General features: G+C 49.1%; 1 protein-coding gene across 6 annotated transcripts in view; it reads right to left on the bottom strand.

Annotated features, from left to right (window-relative positions):
• Positions 1-5,669: 5,669 nt before the first annotated feature.
• Positions 5,670-23,160, bottom strand: part of PECAM1 (platelet and endothelial cell adhesion molecule 1) — a 101,746-nt gene continuing 84,255 nt past the window's right edge. For all 6 annotated transcript variants that reach the window (XM_032616024.1, XM_032616021.1, XM_032616020.1 and 3 more), the window contains 3 exons: positions 21,848-21,904; positions 11,557-11,579; positions 5,670-6,715 (listed from right to left, as the gene is read on the bottom strand). In XM_032616024.1, coding sequence (XP_032471915.1) covers positions 6,686-6,715; positions 11,557-11,579; positions 21,848-21,904 — 110 coding nt within the window. In that variant the 3' untranslated portion in view covers positions 5,670-6,685. The remainder of the gene's footprint in view (positions 6,716-11,556; positions 11,580-21,847; positions 21,905-23,160) is intronic.

The following is a 23,160-nucleotide window of genomic DNA, read 5'->3' on the forward strand; positions in this document are numbered from 1 at the left end:
GGCCCAAACAACCCAAGCCCTGAGGAGGAGAGCATTGGTTGTACAAGAAACTAATGGAATAATTTCTGGCACAAAACCAGACCCTCCTGTGCCAAGAGGTTCCAGGAAAACCAGCACATCCCAGGACTGGGAGGAAGTAAGGCAGCGACTGGGGACTTTTCCTAGTGAATCCAATAAATCCTTGGAAAAATAATCCACCAAAGGTCAGATATAGACAGAAAACAACTTTGCAGGCTTTTGGAGGTGTTTTGTTTTTTTCCTAAAGAGAGAGAAAAGATTCCATGCATTGGCTCTCAAAATAAATAACTGGGAATAGAAAACTCATCTATCCACATAAGAGAAATATGAACTTCAGTTCTGTATTATGGCCAGTTGATTGGGGATGGGGGAGAAAAGGAAAAGATGAATTGGAGGAGAAAAAGAAGTAGAGAGAGGAAGCAGAGAAAGGATGAGAGATGAGAGAGGCACAGAGAACTTGGAAGAAGGTTAGAGAAAGAAACTAAATATTTTCAGAGGCAGAGACACGAAATACACGAGAACAGAGCATAGTGAAAGAACACCAGATTGAGAAAGCTCAAAAGATATGCTGTAGATACAAAGAACAGAGTAGTGGTTCCCAGAGGGGAAGGGGTGTGGGGGGAGGGTGAAATGGTTAAAAGGGGTCAACTATATGGTGATGGCTGGAAACTAAATTTTTGGTTGTGGGGACTTCCCTGGTGCTGCAGTCGTTAAGAATCCGCCTGCTAATGCAGGGGACATGGGTTTGAGCCCTGGTCCAGGAGGATCCCACACGCCGTGGAGCAACTAAGCCCGTGTGCCACAACTACTGAGCCCGCATGCCTAGAGCCCATGCTCCGCAACAAGAGAAGCCACTGCAATGAGAAGCCTGTGCACCTCAAGGAAGAGTAGCCCCCATTCGCTGCAACTAGAGAAAGCCCGTGCGCAGCAATGAAGACCCAACGCAGCCAAAAATAAATAATAAATAAATACATTTATAATAAATAAATAAATAAATAAATTTTTGGTAGTGAGCACGTTGTAGTATATACAGAAGTTGAAATAAAATGTATGTGCATGAAACATATAATACTATAAAACAATGTTACCTTAATTTTTAAAATGGTTATTTAATGGTAAATCATTGTTGTTATACTTTTTAAAAAAATATATTTATTTATTTATTTTTGGTTCATTGGGCCTTCGTCGCTGCACGTGGGCTTTTGCTAGCCGCGGCGAGCAGGGGCTACTCTTCGTTGTGGTGCGTGGGCTTTTCATTACAGTGGCTTCTCTTGTTGCGGAGCACGGGCTCTAGGCACACGGGCTTCAGTAGCTGTGGCGCACGGGCTTAGTTGCTCTGCAGCACGTGGGATCTTCCCAGACCAGGGCTCGTTCCCCGTGTCCCCTGAATTGGCAGGCGGATTCTTAACCACTGTGCCACCAGGGAAGTCCTGTCATACTTTATTTACAGGAACATCTTATACACATGGCAAGTAGAGCTGCGAGAACATGAGGTCATCTTGTCCAATTCCTTCTGGAGTGCATTGGTGTCCCCTCACCCCCACCAAAATTCATGTCTACCTGGAACATCAGAGCATGAGCTTCTTTGGAAACAGGGTCTTTGCAGATGTAATTAGTTAAGATGAGGCTATACTGGATTAGGGTGGGCCCTAAATCCAATGACTGGTCTCTTTATGAGAAGGCCACAGGAAGACACAGATACACACGCATCTGGAAGAAGCCCACGTGATGACAGAGGCAGGGATGAGAGTGGTGCAGTGCAAGCCATGAGACACCAAGGATCGCCAGCGACCACCAGAAGCTAGAAGAAGCAAGGAAGGAATCTTCACTTGAGACTCTGGAGGGATCCTGGCATGGCTGACACTTTGATTTCAGACTTCTGGCCTCCAGAACTGTGGGAGGATAAATTTCTGTTGCTTTGAGTCACAGTTTGTGGTGCTCTGCTATGGCAACCCTAGGACACTAATACGCTTCCTTTTGCAGGAGAAGAGCTCCAGGATGTGTGACGTCTCCAAGATCACGGAGTCCCTGGTAGCCAGTCACCCATTCCAACCTGCCTTTTACTTTTCCTTAAGAATTTATTTATTTCCAACATCTTTCATCCTCTCTGAACATGGAAATAGTTTTTCTATTGTCAAAGTTTATGTTGAAATAAAGATTCATTTCCCATTGAATTAGGAAATGCGTATGAAGGGACACTTCAGGCTTTAGAAATACTTTGGACTCTGAAGCTTTTCAAAATATTTACTGCCCATTCCTTTGGCATTCCAAAACAGTCTAATAGTTTATTACTTTTGAGAGATGACGGCTGTCTCTTTTGAACACTGAAATCACCATTTATTTCTTTACTCTGAGCAATTTTTTTCAAGGCAAGCCAAGTCCCTCCTGGGACATTGGACTTAAAACTGTCCATGAAGTAGACCCTTTGATTAGAAATGGGTTGACCTCTATCTGGGTTTTCAACTGACATCAAATCATATGGAGAACACATGAGTTTTTAATTATTTCATAGTTCTTAACCCTCTTTTGGATTATGTCTCTGAGGAATTGATAAAAGCTATGGACTCTCTCCTAGAATATCATGTACTCTCACAATTTGTGCACCCACTCTCAGGGTGTTCACAGACACCATGCCCTACCCACACCCTCCCGTGGACCCCAGTTGTGGAGACTGTCCCGCTGGGCATCCACCTCCCTCCAGTTCGCCTTCTTACTTGAGCCTCAGAGCGGTGAGTGAGCAAGGGCAGAATCTGACCTATGGCAGAAGTTTTCTCTCCAACATGCTAATGACACTGGTGCAGAGTCTCAAAAACAACTGTGCTCAGGAGTGAGTTCTGGCCGAGCAACTTTCGGCAACCTTCTTCTTAAGACTCTCAAAGATTGGGTCGGGCCAATGGGATTCCCCGGCAGAAATTCCCAGGGGACAGTGCTGGCTTTTTGAAGAGGACTGATTGGGTCATAGGGCTGACAGGCAGTCTTCCTTATATTCATTGGGGACACCATCCTCTCCCTTGCCTCAGGGTTTTAGCACACGTCCCCCCATTGTTGGTCATGCTCCTTGCTCCTCAACCCACCTTTTTGACCTGCTCCCCTCTACCTGCCCTCAGATCTTTGGTTAGACCCACCTTCCTCTTGGACACTCTCTCTGATCCCCCAAAGTCTGTGTTAGGAGCCCTTTCCCTATGCCCCCACTGGCTTTGAATTTTTCCATCACCACCTTTGTCCCACTGTTGTAACTGGCTCTCTACTCACCTGTATCGCTACTGGATTGTACAGGAAATCAGGGGCCGTGTGATTCTTATAATCTTCCTACTCCCAAGTGTCGGGAAAACAGAGCATGGTGGATGGATGCAAGCTTGCTGAGTAAATACATGAATAAACTGGCTGGTTCAATGCAGGGCTTCTCAACCTTGGCACTGTTGGCATTTTGGACTTGATACTTCTTTGTCATAGGGGTTTGTCCTGTGCATTGTAGGGTATTTAATGGCCTCCCTGGCTTCTACCCACCACGTGCCCCACCCAACTGTGACAAATAAAAATGTCTCCAGGGCTTCCCGGGTGGCGCAGTGGTTGAGGGTCCGCCTGCCGGTGCAGGGGACGCGGGCTCGTGCCCCGGCCCTGGAGGATCCCGCATGCCGCGGAGCGGCTGGGCCCGTGAGCCATGGCCGCTGAGCCTGCGCGTCCGGAGCCTGTGCTCCGCGGCGGGAGGGGCCACAACAGTGAGAGGCCCGCGTACCGCAAAAAAAAAAAAAAAAAAAAAAAATGTCTCCAGACGCTGCCCAGTGACCCCTGGGAGTTAAAAGCGCCCTGGTAGAAAACCACTGCATAAATGAATTAATGTTGACCTTGGGATCACTTTGCCCATCTTGAGTCTATGTCACGGAGTGAGAGTTCAGTCAGTCAGTTTCTGCTGGTGGAGCGCTCGGTATGTGCTCACGAAATGGGTGGCTGACCTCGTGTGGCTCCTCAGAAGAGGGAAAAACTTCCACTCTGCCTTTTCTAAGTGGTCTCTGCTCTAATAAGCTATTACAACATGAAGACACAAGAGGGAGCTCTAACTAACAAGTTCCACAGCTAAGAAAACGTCCTTCCTCTCCTGGAAATGGTGACTGGACCCTCCTTGTTACGTGATGAGCTCAGGCTTAGACGTTTGGTTATGGCGTCAGGTTAGGACAGTGGAACCAGGATCCTGAGTTGGGAGGTTTCAGCCATTAAATATAGTGAAAGAGGGACTTCCCTGGTGGAACAGTGGTTAAGAATCCACCTGCCAATGCAGGGGACACGGGTTTGAGCCCTGGTCCGGGAAGATCCCACATGCTGCGGAGCAACTAAGCCCGTGCGCCGCAACTACTGAGCCTGTGCTTAGAGTCCGCGTGCCACAACTACTGAGCCCATGTGCCACAACTACTGAAGCCCACGTGCCTAGAACCCGTGCTCCCCAACAAGAGAAGCCACCGCAATGAGAAGCCTGCGCACCGCAACAAAGAGTAGGCCCCGCTCGCCGCAACTAGAGGAAGCCCGCGCGCAGCAACGAAGACCCAACGCAGCCAAAAATAAATAAATTAATTAAAAAAATTTTTTTAATTAAAAAATATGTATACTGAAAGAAAGACCCCTGCGTGTGTGGCCTGCTTCTCAGACATATAGACTGAGGGGAAAAATAAAGACCCAATTATGCTCCATTTATAAGTGATAAGCAGTATGAACAGGGTCTTCCCAGCTTCCACAGAAATGCTCTGCTCTGGTGGCAGCAAGGGACTGAGGAGTTGACACAGGGGCTCGGGGTGCACCCCAAATCACCGACACAACAACTATCAGGCTTGAAGGCTGTTAGCGATTATCCAATCCTTTGTCTCTGCACTGAGTCAATGGCCCTGGAAACCGGGAAATTGTATAGCATCTTTGTGATACAACATTGTGTGTGTGTGTGTGTGTGTGTGTGTGTGTGTGTGTGTCTACAGCTGCCATCATATTTTGAAAGGAATCTAAACCCTCCAAATGTTAAGAACCGTTAGTCTAACTCATCTTAGAGATGAAGAGACAAAGAGGCTCCTTCAAGTTTCTGCCACCGCAGACCCAGGACACACGCAGCTCTCCTCTGCCTTCAGGTCCAGTGGGTGGTGCTGGCCTGTGGGGCAGGGAGGTCTGGTCTGAGGCCACGGGGGAGGGTGGATCCTGAGGCCTAGAGGGGTGGGAGGAGGCTTTGCCAGTAGGGTTACCAGTTAAAACATAAGATGCCTAGTTAAATTTGAATTTCAGATAAATGAATACTCTTGCAGTATAAGTATGTCCCAAATGTTACATGGGACATACTTATACTCAAAAATTATTTGCTGTTTATCTGGAATTCAAATTTAACCGGGCATCCTGGTTTGGGGGCGGGGTGGGCAGCTGTTACTGTTCACTCAATCTGACAACAGCAGCCGAGCAGGTTTCAGCCAGGAAGCAAACTGAAGCACCTGCTGATGGATTATTAATAACTCAGGGTTCGAGACTCAGACTACCTCTGACTTCAGTGAAGGCCACCGAGGTCCTGGCCTGCTGACGGGACCTGCTTGGTTCTCTGTGGCCGTGGATGCCCTGAGGAGTCCCCAGGCACAACAGATATTCTGTACGTGTGTGGCCTCTCAGAAGATGACATCTCACAGGTCTGTGAAGAGTAAAGATCAAATTTATTTAATACAACACCCCTCAGGGTCCCTGCAGCTGTGTCAATGAGGAGGACAAGGGAGGTGGTCTCGCTTGGGTGTGCTCGCTAGTGCGACCCCACCACAGAATGGCCGCAGCCCCTCATCCACCCACTCAGGGCACCATCAGAAACATTTGAAGACCTCGGGAGACCATTCCTTTAGCAAGGAATAAATAACAAAAAATTAGTAAGAAAAATAGGCATTTCATTTTTCTAGTAAAAAAAAATCTTTGCTGGAGGCAATCATGTTCCTGTCCTTCGGCCTTCAGCATGGTAGAGGAAAAGAAAGAAAGGGAATAGGAAACCAGCTTAAGGACATCTGTGCTTTGCCCAACTTCACTTCCACTTGGTGCATTACACAGAATGAACCTCATCTTCAAGCTGGCATCTCAAAGGGGTTGCTCCCAAGCAGCTCTGTCTTCCCATCTGTGGCAGGTGAGGTGGTAGAGGGGACAGGGTGCAGCTGTCTGGTCCATGCTGTGTACTTCCAAGGAACAAGGACTGCCCAGAACCACAGACCCTTGAAGGACCAAAGGCAAAGAGAAAAACTAGCCCCCAAGTCAGGCCGTTCGCTAGGAGAGATTGACTACAAAACAGAAACTGGTTTCTGTGTATGAGGGGACTTGGAAAAGTTCTTGATCTCTGTACAAGACAAAATATTCAAGTTTCAAAATATCTCAGTGGCCAGTTTACTCTGAACCTCCTGCTGCTTCTGGCCACTCCCGAGGATGCTCCGGCTTGGTGGGAGGCGGGCCGTGTGGGAAATTAACCAGCCCCTCTGTTAGCCCTTTATACCCAACATAAATGTAGTTAAGATGGATTTGAGAACTGGTGACTTGGCCTGAGGAATTGCCACGTGGTTCGGTGGGAGCAGGGTAGGTTCATAAATAAGTGCACAAAACTCTTGGAATACAGGAATCATCTGCTCTTCTCAGAATGTGGGTGTCCTCCCAGGGAGGAGCGTGTGCTCTCGGAGTCCTAAGTTCCATCAAGGGAGCCTTCCGTTCTCTGCAGTGACAAGAGACAAGACACACTATGGTCACACCCTTCAGGATTGAAGACTGGCCTGGTGGAAAGATATGAAACACTGCACAAAGCACGTCTCAAAGGAACTGCAAAGCAGTGCTGTCATCTGAGGACACGCCCTGCCCTGTGGGGCAGCTCCTGCCCACACTCGTTTTTCCCTTCTCTCCACACCTGCTCTGTAGGGCCTGCAGCCTCTACTCCCCCCACAAACACGTTGCACATCAGGCTAGCAACCAATGTCATCAAGCACCCACTGTGAACCCAGCACTAGGTCCCATGAGTACTACATGGGGAAGACTAGAAAAGAGGAAGACTAGGAAAGTTAAGGGACACCTGGTGTCTTGCTCCAGCTCTGCCTCTAACATGAGGTGAACCTTCTCTAGGTTTGTTTTTATATTTCACAAATGAAAGACTGAACTCAAATGATCAAACCTGAATGTTCTTAAATTATATGATTCTGCCTTAAAAAGGAATGAAATTCTGATTCATGTCAACGTGGATAAACCCTGAAAACATTATGCTAACTGAAATAAGCTAGACACAAAAGGAACAAGTGATTCCACTTAAATGGGGTACCCAGGAGAGCCAAGTTCATAGCGACAGGAAGTAGAATGGTAGCTGCCATTCTGGGTGGAAGGGGAAATAGGAAGTCAGGGCTTCATGGGTGCAGAGTTTGCGTCTGGGATAATGAAAAGTTCTGTGGATGGATTTGGCAATTGTTGCACAACGATGAGAACGCATTAATGCCCCTGAATTGTACACTGAAAAGTTGTTAAGATGGTAAACTTCATGTTGTGTCTATTTTGCCACAATAAAAGTGAAAAAAAATTTTTTTCTTAAATTCCAGATGCCACCCTGCAGTGTTCTCTAACTGCTCCACAGGCTATTTGTGTCCCCTACACACCCATCAGTGACTGGACCCCCGTCTGACCCAGGCACTGTTATTTCTGCTGAGGATGCAAGAACCTGCCCCCGAGAATTTTATATCCTATCAATTATTGACAAACAATGTTAGCATGAAGTTAGAAGGTGGAAGAGGTCCTAACAAACTGCAGAAGGAGTTGAGAGGTGGTGAGAGGACCCTAGCTGGGCAGCGAGGTGGGGTGGATTTTGATGAATGGATGGAGCAAGGGGGCAAGAGTGGAGCATGATGGGAGATACTGGGCCCTGGGCAGCAGTGAGTCCGGAAGAGCAGGCAGCACCTGCCTGAGTGCCTGACTCTGGGCCCTCTGCGAGCACAGGGCCCCCTGCTGCAGGTGGATCTCAGGCGGAGGCAGGAGCAAAAGTTGTGGGGATTGGCCAAGGTCTTGGGAACGCCATGGCCGGGCTGTCTGTCTCCCTGAGGGTTGGCTGAGATGGAGTCCCTGTTTCATTCTGGTCCTGCCAGGGCTGCGGAGCCTCTCGGAACAGGATGCAGGTCTGTGGGGCCCCAGCCGGAAGGCCAAGGCTCTGCCTCCTCCTTTGCCAGGAGAGACCCAGGCAAGCAGGCCAAGAGAGCTGTGTTGGCCCCCGGGGGCTGGAGGCCCGCCAGCCCTGGCAGCTACCCTCACTCCACTTCCTCCGCTCAGCTGGGGGTGGTGGGGTGTGTGTGTGTGTGTGTGTGTGTGTGTGTGTGTGTGTGTGTGACCCTGGTGTCCAGCCTTCTGCAGGCCCCAGACCAAGTCCTTTCCCAGACACCTCCGCTCCCCTCTCCAGGGGAAGTGAGTGCTCGGGGAGCTGCTGCAGGACCAGCTCCAGAGATGGGAAAGGCTGGGCCACAGTCATCCAGGCCTTGGGGATTTGGAAGTTAAGGTTAATGTGCTCACATCCAAGGCTGTGCTTGCCTGTGTGTAAATCAGAGGCCAACTGTCAGACACCAAGTACAGCCAAGAAATTGCCCCACTTCTGGCCAGAACATGGTGTGGACACTCTCAAAGGTCATTTTGCTTCTAATGCTCCTGGGATCTCTACTTCCTGCTTCTAGAATGTCTCCCCCGCGCCCCCCCCCGCAACCCGTCCCAGCACTTCCAGTGAACCAGATCTGTGCTAGGTGCTAGCTTAATCCTTCCAACAACTAAGTGAGAGGGTTCTATTTCCTCCAATTTACAAATGAGGAAACTAAGGCCCCGAGAGGTTAGGAAATCTGCCTGAAATGACATGTCTAATAAATAGGTATCAGGGAAAAGTCAAGTTTTAATGTGGCTCTCTGCTTCCTGTCAAAGCTTGGCTTGGGTTGAATCCTGTGCTTTGGGTAAGCAACTGCTACCTTCCCCTCAGGTGACAGGGGCATTTCAGGGCCAAGTGAAGTAAATTCTCCATCCGTGCCTTATGCTGCCAGAGTGTTTGATGAAAAGAACTTTAAAATAGATAATCAATTAGCTTTTATATGATAGTTTGCAATCTGCAAAGTACTCTGCACACATGTTTCTCACTTAACCCTGAAGATGGTCTTTAAATAGGTAGACATTACTGTTTTTGTTGTTGCCATCACCATCTCCATTTTACAGATGGGGAAGCTTAGGCTTGGCTGGAGAGCTGGAACTCATGCCCCAGTCTCTTGATCCCAACTCCAGGGCTGTTCCCATTGCAGTCCAGCTGCCCGCTGGCTCCCGGGAGGGAAGGAGATGAGTTGTAACTAGAAATTGCCTTTTGTCAGTAAGAAGGCAAGTCCTCCCTTCCAAGATCCTGAGACCCACGCGGGTCCAGATTCATCCCTTTAAGTACAGGGTGTTCTCTTTTCACGTTATCTGTCTGCCTGGGCCACAACACGGTTTATAAACAAGGCAAAAATGGCAGAGGAAAAATGAAGTCAGAATGCGCCATTGAAGCAAGTTGAACAATACTAAATTAGTATTTGGCTAAGTGGCTATCTCATTGTTAAGATATTTCCTCCAATATGTTTTCAGAAGCAACGGCCATTAAACAACTGGGAATGATCGCCAGGTTTGATTTCAGGAAGGAAATCCCCTCCCATTTCCCTGCTGAGCAATTCAATTAATTTTCTCCTGACCCTCACCAGCTGATTATTAGGGAAACTATACCTGCTTCTTTTATAAACAAGACGCATTCCCTTAAAGATTCAAAATGCCTTTCCCAACGGCTGGGAATCCCTGTGCTCCCGCCAAAAGGCCTTATTATTTTGGGGCACAGGACCAGCCATGGGTGAACTCTCAGGAGCGTTCTGGAAGCAGACTCCTGGGCCCATGGGCTGGCTTCTGGGGAAAGGGGAAGTACTGTCTGTCCTAGAGCTCAGAGCCTTTGTCCAGAGAGATCATCTGGATTGAAGAAAAAGTAAATAAGTCAGTCCTGCAGGTCCAGCAGACCTGCCTTGGGTGGACACAGCCACGATTATTGCAGCGGGAGAACATCTCTTTATCCGAGACCCACAAGGCCCATGGGGCAAAGTTCTCACTTTCCACTCTCGCAACGCCATGATGGCTGGGACAGTGACATCACTTCTTGGAGGAAGTCTTGTGTTGTGGACTGGCTGGGGAGTCTGGAGACCTAGGGTTCTAGTCCTGGCTCTGCTATTAACAAGCTGGGTGACCCTGGTCAAGCTGTCCTGCCAATTCAGGACTTGGTTTCCTCATCTATAAATTGGGCCCCTTTTCCTTCCAATGCAACAGTCTCTGATTTCAGGAGTCTGGGTGGCTTAGGCTAGAAAAAGACATTCATTTCATTCCTCTTTTCCTTAAATTGATAGCCTTCCTCCATAAAAAGAATGTCAGCGGCTTCCTGTCTGTCAAAGGCATAATGAGTTCTCTGTTTTACAAGAATTCAGACTCAGGCAAAACAAAGGAAGCTGGGGGCCCATTGGAAGGGCTACCGGCAATCTTGCTGAAAGTTCTTCCCAGACCTTAAAGAAGCAGTTTGCCAGACAAATCCCTCATTTCTTAAGATGTTAGCTGCCCAGTTAGTTAACTCTTGTGCTGCTGGGTAGCTCATAAAAAGGTCGGGAGTAGGAAGATAGGGGAAAATGGGTCTTCACAAAACTTGAACTTGGGCCTCTGCACTTCTTTTAAACATTCCCATCTGCCAAGTGGCAGCTTCCTAAATCCTCTATTTCCTACAGAATGAAACCTCATAATGAGGTGTTCGAGTCTTTCCCAAGCAAGCCCTAACTTACCTTTCCCCTATCACTTGTCACCGGCACCCCCGTCTGCTCCCATTCTGAGCTGCTAGAGACTGCTCCAACCCTCACGCTGCACCTGATGATCTTTCTACCTGGACGCTGCTGGAACCCGCTCATTCCTCATGGCCCATCCAAATGACCCCTCCTTGGTGAAGAGACCACTAACCAGGCAGAACAAAGCACCTCTGTTCTCTGTTTCCATGGCTTCTGGAGTAGCTGTTATCCCTTTGCTTTCTCAGCCAAGAAAACTCATCTGATTCCCTCACTGGATCAAAGACCTTGTGTGTCCCCTGCAGCAGAGAGCCTGGTGTGTGAGGGTGACTGTTGGACGCTTCTCTTCTCCAAGTACACCCCCCGAATCTGCCTCACCTCCAAGGACCTAGACTCAGAGGAAATGTGGACTTTGCTCATCTGGAGCTGAGAGCCCTAGATTCCCAACCCTGCGGGGGACTTCCAGGCTCTCCCTTCACAAGTGGGCTGAGTCATAATGATGGAAACAGTAGGAGAGAATTTCAAAATCACAGCTGGCCTAGAAAACCTGGCTAGCCTGATGACCAGGCTAGTCAGAGGAGCCCAGGCTCCTGGTCTGAAACAGACGAGGCTAGTCTAGGGGTGTCATTGTTGGGGCTGCAGAACCTGGGTGAGTCTGGAAATATTTCACTATTCGATGGACTGTTTTAAAAAAAATAGTGCATATGAAATGTGTACTTACGGAATATCTGTTTTCCACGAAATCTGCAAAACAAAGGATAACATGGAGGTGAGCAACACAGAGCATGAGTTAGGCTCCCCCCACCCCCTACGCCCAACATCTCAGGAGCTGCGCAAATAAAGAGGGAGGGAGGGGGCGCGGTGCAGGAGACGCCAGACCCTCAAGCTCACTGGGTCCCCAGGTTTATGGCTCTTTTGCCCATAGATAGCTTCCCCTGGGCCCTGTAGCTCCATGTGACAAGCATATAAAGTCCCGGGCAGCTAGTTTAACATTTTAAACAGTTGTTTAAGAATTAATAGCACCTGTTAGTTTAGGGAAAAAACTGAAAACTACAGAAAAGTAGAAAGCAGGTAAAAATTATCTCTGGTTCCACTGTTGACTTAAATGTCAACATTTAAGTTGAGGTGCTTTCCAAGTTTTGGCTATTTTAAATAATGCTGCCAATGTCCTCTTTGGGAATAAAGCAATTTCCATATTTCATACTAGCTTGTCTATTCCCAGGAGTGGGATCAAATGGAGCAGAAAGTACAAACAAGGCCAATGCCCTTGGCATATATGGTTCAAGTGCTGTCTGAAGGGCAGGGCCCGGGGAGCCTCATCTCAGTTATCCGGAGACCACACAGTCTTCCTGCCAGGGTGCATGCCGGGACTGGCTGGACATTCTGAAAATGTCCAGAAGAGAACAGGAGACATTGCGTCGAAGGGTGCGTGACCCCCGCCTGCATTAGTTAGGAATGATTTTCACGGCAAGAGGCAAGAGAGGGCTATGATTTGCCTCTTGGACAGGACCAGGCCCCACTAACAGCAGAGTTTCTGAATGGGGAGTGGCCTACACGTTGGGGCTGATTCCCCAAATAGCCCACTATGGACATGGCTCCGAAGACACAGAAGCCTGGGGAAGGCCCAAGGGGAGATGAGGGTTTGGGGGTTGGTTGCTATTCTTAAAGGTGGTGGAGAGTCATACCCTGTCCCCACTCCCAAATCTTCAGTCTTACTTGAGAGGCAATTCAAGGGGCCTTGGTACCGCCCAAGCTCAAGCCCAGTCCCTTTGAATCCTGGGCTGTCTCAGGACCCAACTGTCACAACAGGAGTCACAATCTTCTGTTTCTTTCTCTAATTTAAAAATATCCTGTTTCCACCAGTCTACTTCCTCCTCAAACCCTGTCTTATCACAGCTCCATTGTGCGTCTCCTCTAGAGGGAACAGGGCCAGGAGTTCCTAAGGGGCCCCCTTCTGTCCTGGCTGGGTCAGAGGTAGGCGTCAAAGGCCAAATGGATGAATCAGCCCGACCAAGAAGTTGAGCCATTGTGTAAACTTCCACACATTGAGTAAGGCTGTGGGCAGCACCCCACCCCCAGCCCAAACCTGACCTGGGAGGACCCAAAGGATCCCATGCTTCCCATTCCTCCAAAGCCCCAAGGGCTCTGGAATCAGACACAGGAGGGCAAGAGCCTCAGGCTGTGTTTCCTAAAGCAACAGGGACACAGAATACTAAAATTCAAGTATGCTGATAATGCTGATGGAGCTCCAAGTTATGCACACTTGTTTTGTTTCTTTTTGGTACCAGAATCTGGTAGGTAGTATCCATATATTTTTTTAATAAATTTATTTATTTATTTGTTGGCTGTATTGGTTCTTCCTTGCTGCGTATGGGCTTTTCTCTAGTTGCAGCAACCAGGGGCTACTCTTTGTTGCGGTGCGTGGGCTTCTCACCGCAGTGGCTTCTCTTGTTGCAGAGCACGGACTCTAGGTGCACAGGCTTCAGTAGTTGCGGCACATGGGCTCAGTAGTTGTGGTGCACGGGCTTAGTTTCTCCGTGGCATGTAGGATCTTCCCGGACCAGGGCTCGAACCCATGTCCCCTGCATTGGCAGGCGGATTCTTAACCACTGCGCCACCAAGGAAGCCCCCATATATTTTTTTAATGGAGCAAGTTTTACTGCCTTGCACTCTGAGGTAGGAGATGCCACCCTGGGGGCAGGCTGTCAGTGCCCACTAGGCTAGTTTGCTCTGGGCCTCGCAGGATGGGTGGGGACAGGTCCTAAAGTGCTCTTCTCTCCCTCCCAGAGGGGACATGGCATAGGGCCTCTCTGTTCTTTGGTCCCGTCTCCATGACCAGCCACTCTTGGTATACTGGATTTCTGCTCCCTTAAGAAGTATCCCAGAAGTCTGAATTCCAGGCAAAGAGAAAGCAGAAGAAGGAGGCGGAGTGAGGGAGGTGGGCCCTGCCTGATCCAAAAGACATAGGTTAGTGTCTGGAGCAGGACTTGGCATCCCTCCCCAGAACCACTAGTTGTCGGGTGGGATGTGCCCAGGATACCTCCAAGGTGGGCACAGGGCATCTAGGGAGGAAAACCAGCTCTCGTCTTGGAGGAATGACAGGAAACGAATTCCTCCAAACCAGAGTTTCTTAACACTGGCACTACTGACATTCTGGGCTGGATAATTCTTTGTTATGGGGCTTGTCCTGTGCATTCTAAGATGTTTAGCAGCGTCCCTGGCCTCCACCCATTAGATGCAGTAGCACCCCTCCTCCCGCCCCAAATTATGACAACCAAAACTGTCTCCAGACATTGCCAAATGTCTCTTGCATTGAGAATCTCTGCCCTAAACTGTGGAAATCTTATCCTAGACCTTAGTTCTTTCATAGGGAAGAACTTGACTGCATTGCTAATTAATTATAATGAACCGCTTTATTCTCCTGCCTTAAAAACTGGGGTAAATATATGTTAGTAAGTTATGCTTTGGATGAACTGCAAACCATTTTATAAAGTACTTTCAGGACGAGCTGGGGCACTGTAAAGCCATCAATTGCTGAATCAGAGTGAAGATACACACTTCCCTGGCTAGCCGGGAATTCCAGTTCACACCAGGCTCCAGCAGGCTGAGGGAAGCTGAGGAGCGTTGCAACGGATAACGATGAGCTGACTCACGGAGAGGCTCTCTACCCAGCTACGGTTTAGCTCTTTTAGCTCCTGTCACTAGGAGAGCACTAGAGAACAAGGGGGAGGAAAAGAATCAAACCTTTCCTTGAATTAGTTGGCACCAGGCAGAGGAGGAAGAGGTGGAGTGGGGGGCGCCTTTGACTCCAGGTCAGCTCACAGCCCAGAGCACCAAGCTATGAACAAACCCTGCGAAGACGCCGCCTCCATCTCAACCAAGAGGGCTCAGCTGAGTAACAGACTATCCTGCGTGAAGTCCAAAACCACGTGGGTGGGAGTAAATGGGCTCTAGTTAAGGGTTGGGAGAGAAAGGTACCACACTGGGACCTGGATCACTTTCCTGCAATGTTCACTTCTGAGGATCATCCACATGTCTGCTTACTGAGGAGCACAAAAACAGACGAATTTTCCCATTTCTGGTAAGCCATATCATTAACCATAACTAGAGCTGCTACTGCTGACAAATCCTAACCTCAGGCAAATAAAGGAGAAGGAAACAAGAACTTTAAAAAACCCCAAGTGCTAAGCTTGCAGATCTAAATTATGAGGAAATTATCAGCATTTTCTCCATTCCCCTGAGAAAGCTGAAGCTTAGTGAGGGGCAAAATCTCTTTCTCCACCCGTTCTGGCAGTGTCCCTGGGGCTTGCTCTGTCTTCTCCGGAGGCTGACTTCAATTTGGTCTCTTTCTGATAAAGTCTTCCAAGTTCTGAGAATCCCTCTCCTTCCCTCCCTAACAGGCAGGGAACATGTAGCAAAGAATCATCTAATGGCTGGAAAGTGAAAAAGCTCAAAGATCGGGAGGTTTCCTCGCCTCAGAGTGACTTAATTGCTGGGACAGGAAGATGTTAGCTCAGCAGTATGTCAACAAAATAGAATAGCAGCACAGGGAACTCTGCTCAGTATTATGTAACAACATAAATGGGAAAAGAATTTGAAAACTGATAGATACATGTATATGTAAAAAAAAAAAAGGCAAAGTAACTCCAATGGGAAAATAAGCTTTAATATCAAAATTTTCTAGTATGCTACTGTATTAGTACTTACATTTTCCTAAAAATGAATATTTCAGGTGTTGGAATAGTTAAGAGTAGGCAACATAATGCCATTTGTGCTTGAGTTACTGTAACAACATATTAGTAATGAATTAAAATTTTCCAACAGGAGCTTCCCTGGTGGCGCAGTGGTTGAGAGTCCGCCTGCCGATGCAGGGGACACGGGTTTGTGCCCCAGTCTGGGAAGATCCCACATGCCGCGGAGTGGCTGGGCCTGTGAGCCATGGCTGCTGAGACTGTGCGTCCGGAGCCTGTGCTCCGCAACGGGAAAGGCCGCAACAGTGAGAGGAAAAAAAAAAAAGAATCCGCCTGCCAATGCAGGAGACACGGGTTCGATCCCTGGTCCGGGAAGATCCCACATGCTGCAGAGCAACTAAGCCCGTGAGCCACAACTACTGAGCCTGCGTGCCACAACTGCTGAGCCCACGTGCCACAAATACTGAAGCCCACACGCCTAGAGCCCATGCTCCGCAACCAGAGAAGCCACCGCAGTGAGAAGCCCGCATACCGTAATGAAGACTAGCCCCCACTCGCCGCAACTAGAGAAAGCCCGGGAGCAGCAATGAAGACCCAACACAGCAAAAAAATAAATAAAATAAATTTATAAAAAAAAAAAAAAAAGAATCTGCCCGCCAATGCAGGGGACACAGGTTCGAGCCCTGGTCCGGGAAGATCCCACATGCCACGGAGAAACTAAGCCCGTGCACCACAACTACTGAGCCTGTGCTCTAGAGCCCGCAAGCCACAACTACTGAAGCCCGCGCACCTAGAGCCCGTGCTCCACAACGAGAGAAGCCACCGCAATGAAAAGCCCGCGTGCCACAACGCGGAGTGGCCCCCCTTTGCCCCAACTAGAGAAAGCCCCTGTGCAGTCAAAAATAAATTTATAGAAAAAAATTTTTTTCCAATAAATTTTCAACTATGAAAAAATACAGAAGAGCAGATGTGTGTGACTGTGGTCAAGACCCAGTGGGAGGTAATGAGTTGGAAGAGATGCCTCCCTCCCTCCTCATTTTATAGAACCCACCTGTCCACAACAGCCCTTATCCACTCAAGGGCCACGTACATTCCTGAGGAACACTGACATGTCCACCCCGCAGCAGCTGCACTGAGGCCAAGGGAATTTTAGTGGGGACTTGTGAGGAAACTGACATCTGATGGGATAGCAGTGGGGGTGGGGCCAAGTCTTATAACCTGATGAGGGCGGAGCCAAGACCAACCCCCAGGTCTCCTATTAAGGGTGTTTTCCATGAGGTTTGCAGTACAGAGAACCGCCCAGGCTGGCCTCTGGCTGACACAAATGCAGCAGAAACACGGTAAAATGGCCCCTGAGATCCAGGACTTAACTCAGATTTGAAGGGCAAACGTGGAGTCAAAGGTGGGCAGAGGATTAGGGTTGGCGCCAAGGGACCTGGGGAGTGACTCTTAGAAGGGACTGAGTCCGCACCCACCACAGACATGTTCCAGAGCCTGGGTCTGGAGTGACCAAGGTATAGACAAATGACCATCCCTTCCAAACGCCAGGACGCTGAGACTCTGAATGTTATGACTGGAAAGCAACTTAAGATCATTCATTCAACCACCCGATCTGACAGATTAAAACAGCTGAACGTAGTCAAGTTCACAGGGACACAAAGTAGAACGGTCGTTGTTGCCAGGGGCTGGGTCTGGGGAATTATCATTTAATGGGTAAGGAGTATCAGTTTGGAAAGATGAAAAAGTTCTGGAGATGGATGGTGGTGATGATCATACAACAATGTGATTGTACTCAGTGTTACTGAAATGTACATGTAAAAATGGTTAAAATGGCAAGTGTTATGTGTTGGGTTGGCCAAGAAGTTCGCTTGGGTTTTTCCATGTTACGAAAACCCGAATGAACTTTTCGGCCAACCCAATATATTTTACCACAGGTTTAAAAAAAAAATGCTGAGCTCAGAGCCTAAAGCCAAGATTGCAAAGACCTGGTGCCTCCCATGGCCTACCAGATCCCCTGACACCCTCTCCAGCCCCGCCTGGGGTTGCTCCTTGGAGGCAGGCCTGCCTGTTGCCCTTTTGCTTATCTAGAGGAGCAGTTTTCCTTTGCATCACTCAGGGGAACAAGGGGGTCTAAGAGCCAGAACTACGCCCTGTGAGCCATTTCCCAAAATAGCCAGCCCTGAAGTGCTGCTCGTTGGAAGGTGATGGGGAACTGAGAAACTGGGGAAATTTCTCAGTTGGGGAAGAACAAAAACCTAAGAAGGAAAAGTCAGATAAGACTCAGCCCTGCGCTCAGCAGGCTCCCAGACCAGCCCAGAGACCCTCACGGGGCCTCTTTTTATTGTGGGTCACACCCTCCCCTCAACACACATACAGACATACACACACACACACACACACACACACAGTGTTTCTGGGTTATCTCTGCCGGCCAATCTAGAGCAATCCCTCCAGGATTGCTGGGGAGTAAGAAAGACTCTACCGCTTCAAACGAGAAGCACGGCAGAACTCAGAGTGGTACAGTCAGAAGGGAACTCAGAGCATCTAGAAAATGGTTCTGAAAGTGTGTCCCCAGAACAGTAGCAGCAGCATGTGGGAATCTGTTAGAAATGCAAATTCTCAGCTCACTTAGACCTACTGAATCAGAGGTGGGGCCAGTCTACCTGTATTGTAACCAACCTGGAGAACCCCTGATCCAGATTCGAGCCCATGCCCCTCATTCCACAGAGAAGGTGACAGAGGTCCCGAGAGGCTCCATGACTCACCCAGGCTCACCCAGACCATACCAGGCTGTTACTCTTAATTTCTAAAGTAGACAGAGTTGCATCCTCTAATTAAGCTGATGAAAGGGGAAACCAGTTGGTTTGGCAACACAGAGGAAACATGAGGCTTGTGAAGTGCGTCACTCTGCAGCCAGGCTCCCCACACTCAGTCCCTGCTCTGCCACCACTGGCCTTGGGACCAGGACAAGCTATTTCACCTCTGCCCATTTCCCCATCTGTAGAGCAGGAATAATAATAGAGCCTCCCTCAACCCTATGATGGTTTTGAGTGGCTGACAGAGGAAAAAAAAGAAAAGGAAAGAGGAATCAACCAAGGCCTGCAGCCTCCTCCCCTTGGGCAGCAACTGAGTGGGAAACGCTCAAAAACAGAAACTCCCTTGGCTTCCAGGACACTGGCTTTTGCAGCAGTGATGTAGTTTTGGCTATAAGACCCAGGGCTCCCTCTACCTACCTGGCAGGAGCTGGTTGCCAGATGAAAGACCAGATTATAGAGAGACCCAAGCCCCAACTGACACCTAATGGCCCAGATAGCACAGTGGGAATGCCCTGGCCTGGGAGTCCGGAGCTGGCTCTAGTCTTGCCCTGGGCCAGGCACTAGGGCTCAAGTTCCTCATGCATTTTTCAGCTAAAATGGATTGAATGCTCACTGTACGGTAGGGGTGATACACTGACTGCATGCTTGGAGTAAATGGCACCATCTCCCCTGGCGCCATCTCGCCCCCTTTTCTCATTTAATCGCATCTCCATTTAACAGTTGAAGAAACTGAGTCATCACAGAGAGGTCAGGCCTCTTGGTCAAAGTCGCACAGTTGTTAAGTGGCAGCACCAGGACCGGGGCTCAGATATCCCCCAGCAAAACAGGGCTCTTTACCACCTCAAATCCCTACCGGGTTGGGTTCTATGGTGCCTGTGGTCTGTTCCAGCCTGAGGCCAGTGGGAGCAGTCAGGTTCCAACAGCCGGGAACTGAGGACTCAGGAGGCATCTAGAACCAGCCTGGGGACACTGAGAGAACCCACTTGAACAGCTACCCTGAAGCAGAGTAGAAAACCAGAATATGCCACCCCAAAACATGCCACTTTGGTATAAGAGTTATTTTGAGCTAGAGGCAAATGAGAATCAACGGATGCAGAAGGAAGGCTTCTGGGAGCTTCCTTCACCCCACTCCACTGAGTTACTCTCACTGCTTTTTTCTTGTTAATCTGTCTTTTTTCAGGCTAATTTGCAGGGTCCCTAACACAAGCCTTTGGAATCCACACTGGGCGTGGCCTTCACCAACTGTATGGGACCTCTAGGGGTGGCCTCAGGTGGCCACAGCCCGCCCCCCGCCCCTCCCCAGCCTCCTGTAGCCGGGGTTCCCTGTGGCCTCCACACTTCACCAGCTTCCCTTCCCCAAAACCAAAGGCAGTTCAATGATCAGGAGCATGGAATCCAGCTCCGGGGTGGGCCAGTTCTGGTGTACTAACCCTAACCGTGGGGAACTGTTTTAAGTAAGCCCTCTATGCCTCAGTATCCTCATCTGAAAAATGGGATTTACTGTGGAGGATTGAAAGAGATAATGTAATATAGACCACTTAGCACAAACAGCAAGTGCTTAATAAACGTGAGTTTTTGCATAACCAAAGCGACTGAAAGCGAACCATCTCAGGGACCACCACGAGGAAAGCAAAGGGGGCATTTTTACACAATTACCCATCAGGACCAACCTTGAACCTGATCTGAGCTTCAGCTTTCTGTTACACTGGAAGAACAGAGGAAGCCTGTTTCTAAATTTGCGTTTTGCTAGCTCTGAATAGACTGAGAATGCAAAATGAGATACTGAAGCCAAGAATTCCCCAGGAAATGGTTTTCAAATTATCATTCAGTCAGTGTCAAGTTCTCCATGGGGCTGAGTTTCTGCTCTACCCATGAAAATACCACTTTTAAAAAGATTAATTAAGGGGTGATTCCTAGTTCAGGTAACAAGTAGGCTCTTCAGGTAAGACAGTGCTTCTCTAATATTGGCAGCATCAGAAATATGTGGGACCAGGACTTCCCTGGTGGCTCAATGGATAAGACTCCGTGCTCCCAATGCGGGGGGCCCGGGTTCGATCCCTGGTCAGGGAACGAGATCCCACATGTGTGCCGCAACTAAGAAGTTCGGATGCCACAACTAAGGAGCCCACGTGCTGCAACTAAGGAGCCCACAGGCTGCAACTAAGACCTGGCACAACCAAAATAAATAAATAAATATTAAAGAAAGAAAAAGAAATACGTGGGACCTTGTTGGGAGTTCAGATTCTGGAGATTCTGACCCTGTGAGTCTGGTTTGGGCCTGAGATCGTTGCTACCTGTCTGTGGACCACCCTTGGGGTAGCCAGGCTTTATCAAAGTTTTCCAGCCTGTTTTAATAATTCCCTTTCAAAGAATCCACTTAAGTAGAGGTTTGTTGTACAAAGCAAGATATCTGCATAGTGACTATTTTCCCCTGGAATGTTTATGCTCTTTGGGTTGTGACTTATTTTCAGAATTTAAAAGTAGTCTTTGTGTAAAAACAGACTCAGATACAGGGAACAAACTGTTAGTGCCAGAAGGGAGGAGGATGGGGGATGGGCGAAATAGGTGTAGGGAATTAGGAGGTAACAAACCTACACTTATATAAAAAGATAAGTCATGGGGATATAATATATCACATAAGGTATATGGCTAATAATATTGTAATAACTCTGTATGGGGACAGATGGTTACTAGACTTATCGTGGTGATCATTTCACAATGTATGCAAACGCCAAACCACTATGTAGAACACTTGAAGCTTACATAATATTGTACATCGACTTAATTTCAATTAAAAAAAAAGATAAAAAAATAAAAGTGGTCTTTGTGGATTTCATTTCATGAGAATAGAATAGAATAATTACACAAAAAATGAGATTGCTGGGAGCATCCCCAGTTCCGTGTCTGTTCAGTCCCAGGGAATCTCTCCATGAGGAAGCAGTGGAAATGGGAAATGAAGTGGGGTCTGGGCTGAAATCAAAGGAAGCGGAAGTAGATCCACACACCCTTCCCCAAAGTTGGCGTGCTCACAGAAAGGCTGAAGCTACTGAACATCTTCAAAGCAAAGCACCGACTTTGCCTAAGACCTTCGGGAGCCCCAGTGCACCAGGGCCCAGGTGAGGAGCAGGTGGGGCCCCTGGCTGGCACCTGAGAACAGGCAGGGCCACGCTGCTTCTCTTGGGGTCAGGAGTGCCCGGGACACTGCTGGGGTGCCAGGACACGCTCTGGTCCACTTGGCCATCAGTTGGGTGTGAAGGTATAAGGTTCTGTTTGCCTGGCATGCAGCCAGCACTCAATAAGTGTTCATCAACTAAATAAATAGTACACGTCACCTGTGGCCACTTTTTAAGGGTGGTGGGGAAGACAGGGTTAATAACTCTGGCACCCTTTCTGGCCGCCTTGGCTCCTTCTTTCCCCTGCCCACTCCCAAGACCCCGTGGATGAGTTTGCGGGAAGTGCCCTCCCCCCAACTCCTGGCTGGGGGAGCTAAGGGGCCCTCACTCACCGGGGTCAGCTTTCCGGATTTCACTGTACACCGTCTCCGTGCCCTTTGTTCCCAGACCTGGAAAGGGACCAAGCACAGGTCAACAACTGCCTCTGGGCACCAGGTCAGCTCACTGCTGAAGCAGGAAAATGTCGGAGGCTCCCAGGCAAGGCTGTACCCCACTACCCACCCCACGAGTGCCCATCTCCAGGAGCCCCTGGAATCCCTGTCACTACTGAGCCCGGGCCATTTCCCGGTTTTAGAAGATCATGGTCCCTCCAGCATCACTCTCAGCCTGGAAGTATGAGGCCAACAGGCCACTGTGGGACCCCTGGACCTAGCGGGCACAGGTAGAGGTACCACCAGCACAGACCTGTAGCCTCCAGCTCAGTGGCCCCATCCCTGTTCCTCTGCCACTGTGTCCCTCTGTCCAGCTGCTCTGCCAGCCCCTCTCAGGAGGCTGGGTTAGGGTCTCCCAATTACCCAAGGTCAGGGTTAGAGCCTGGGTATCATCTGTGACTCTAAGGATAAGCTGGGACCCAGTTACAACTCTAGACAACTGGGCTGGTTGATTTCAAATGTCAGCAAGCCGGGCCTCACTGCAGATTGATTGAATTGGTCCAGGGTGGGCCCTGGTGTTGGTGTTTTTAAGAGTTTCCCAGGGGATTTTAATATGCAGACAGGGTTCAGATCCTCTGGTCTGGACCCTTTCTGAACAGCAGACAAGATGACCCACTTAGGGTGTGGATTACACCCAGAGGAGACTCAGTGGTTTGAGAGACAAAGAGCCCCTGTACAGCCATCTGTTTAAGCTGACGTACACACACAGGTTATGTATACACAAACGTACACACGCTCATGGTGCATCTACGTGCACTTACACACACAGACCCTCAGGGGATGCAGCCCGCCACTTCCCTCTCACCTGCACAAAGGACCAGGAAGCCTTATTGTAGAAAGGTGCCTGATGCCGTGTGGCCAGCATTCTCTCTCTATAAATCGGGAAACGGAACCCTAGACTGGGTGATGCTTCCTGCCGCCATGGTCAGTGCCACGTGGATGCCGTTTTCCTCAGTGGCAGATGGCCAGGGCACGTACACGGATTCTAACTACACCAAGATACCCTCGACTCACCAGGCTTCCCTCTCTCAGGCCCTGGTCCTGCACACACTCCTCCACTGTCTGCACGGCCCTTTTGCTTTGCCCCGTTCCTCCTCATCCTCCAAGCCCCAGGACAAGCTTCGCTCCTGCACTGGGGTGCACATACCCTCACACACCTACACACTCCCTGACACACTCCTCCCTTCCCTGTGCCCTGGGCAGTTACGTGGGCG

Source organism: Phocoena sinus, chromosome 20, assembly GCF_008692025.1.
Source record: "Phocoena sinus isolate mPhoSin1 chromosome 20, mPhoSin1.pri, whole genome shotgun sequence".
Taxonomy (NCBI): Eukaryota; Metazoa; Chordata; class Mammalia; order Artiodactyla; family Phocoenidae; genus Phocoena; species Phocoena sinus.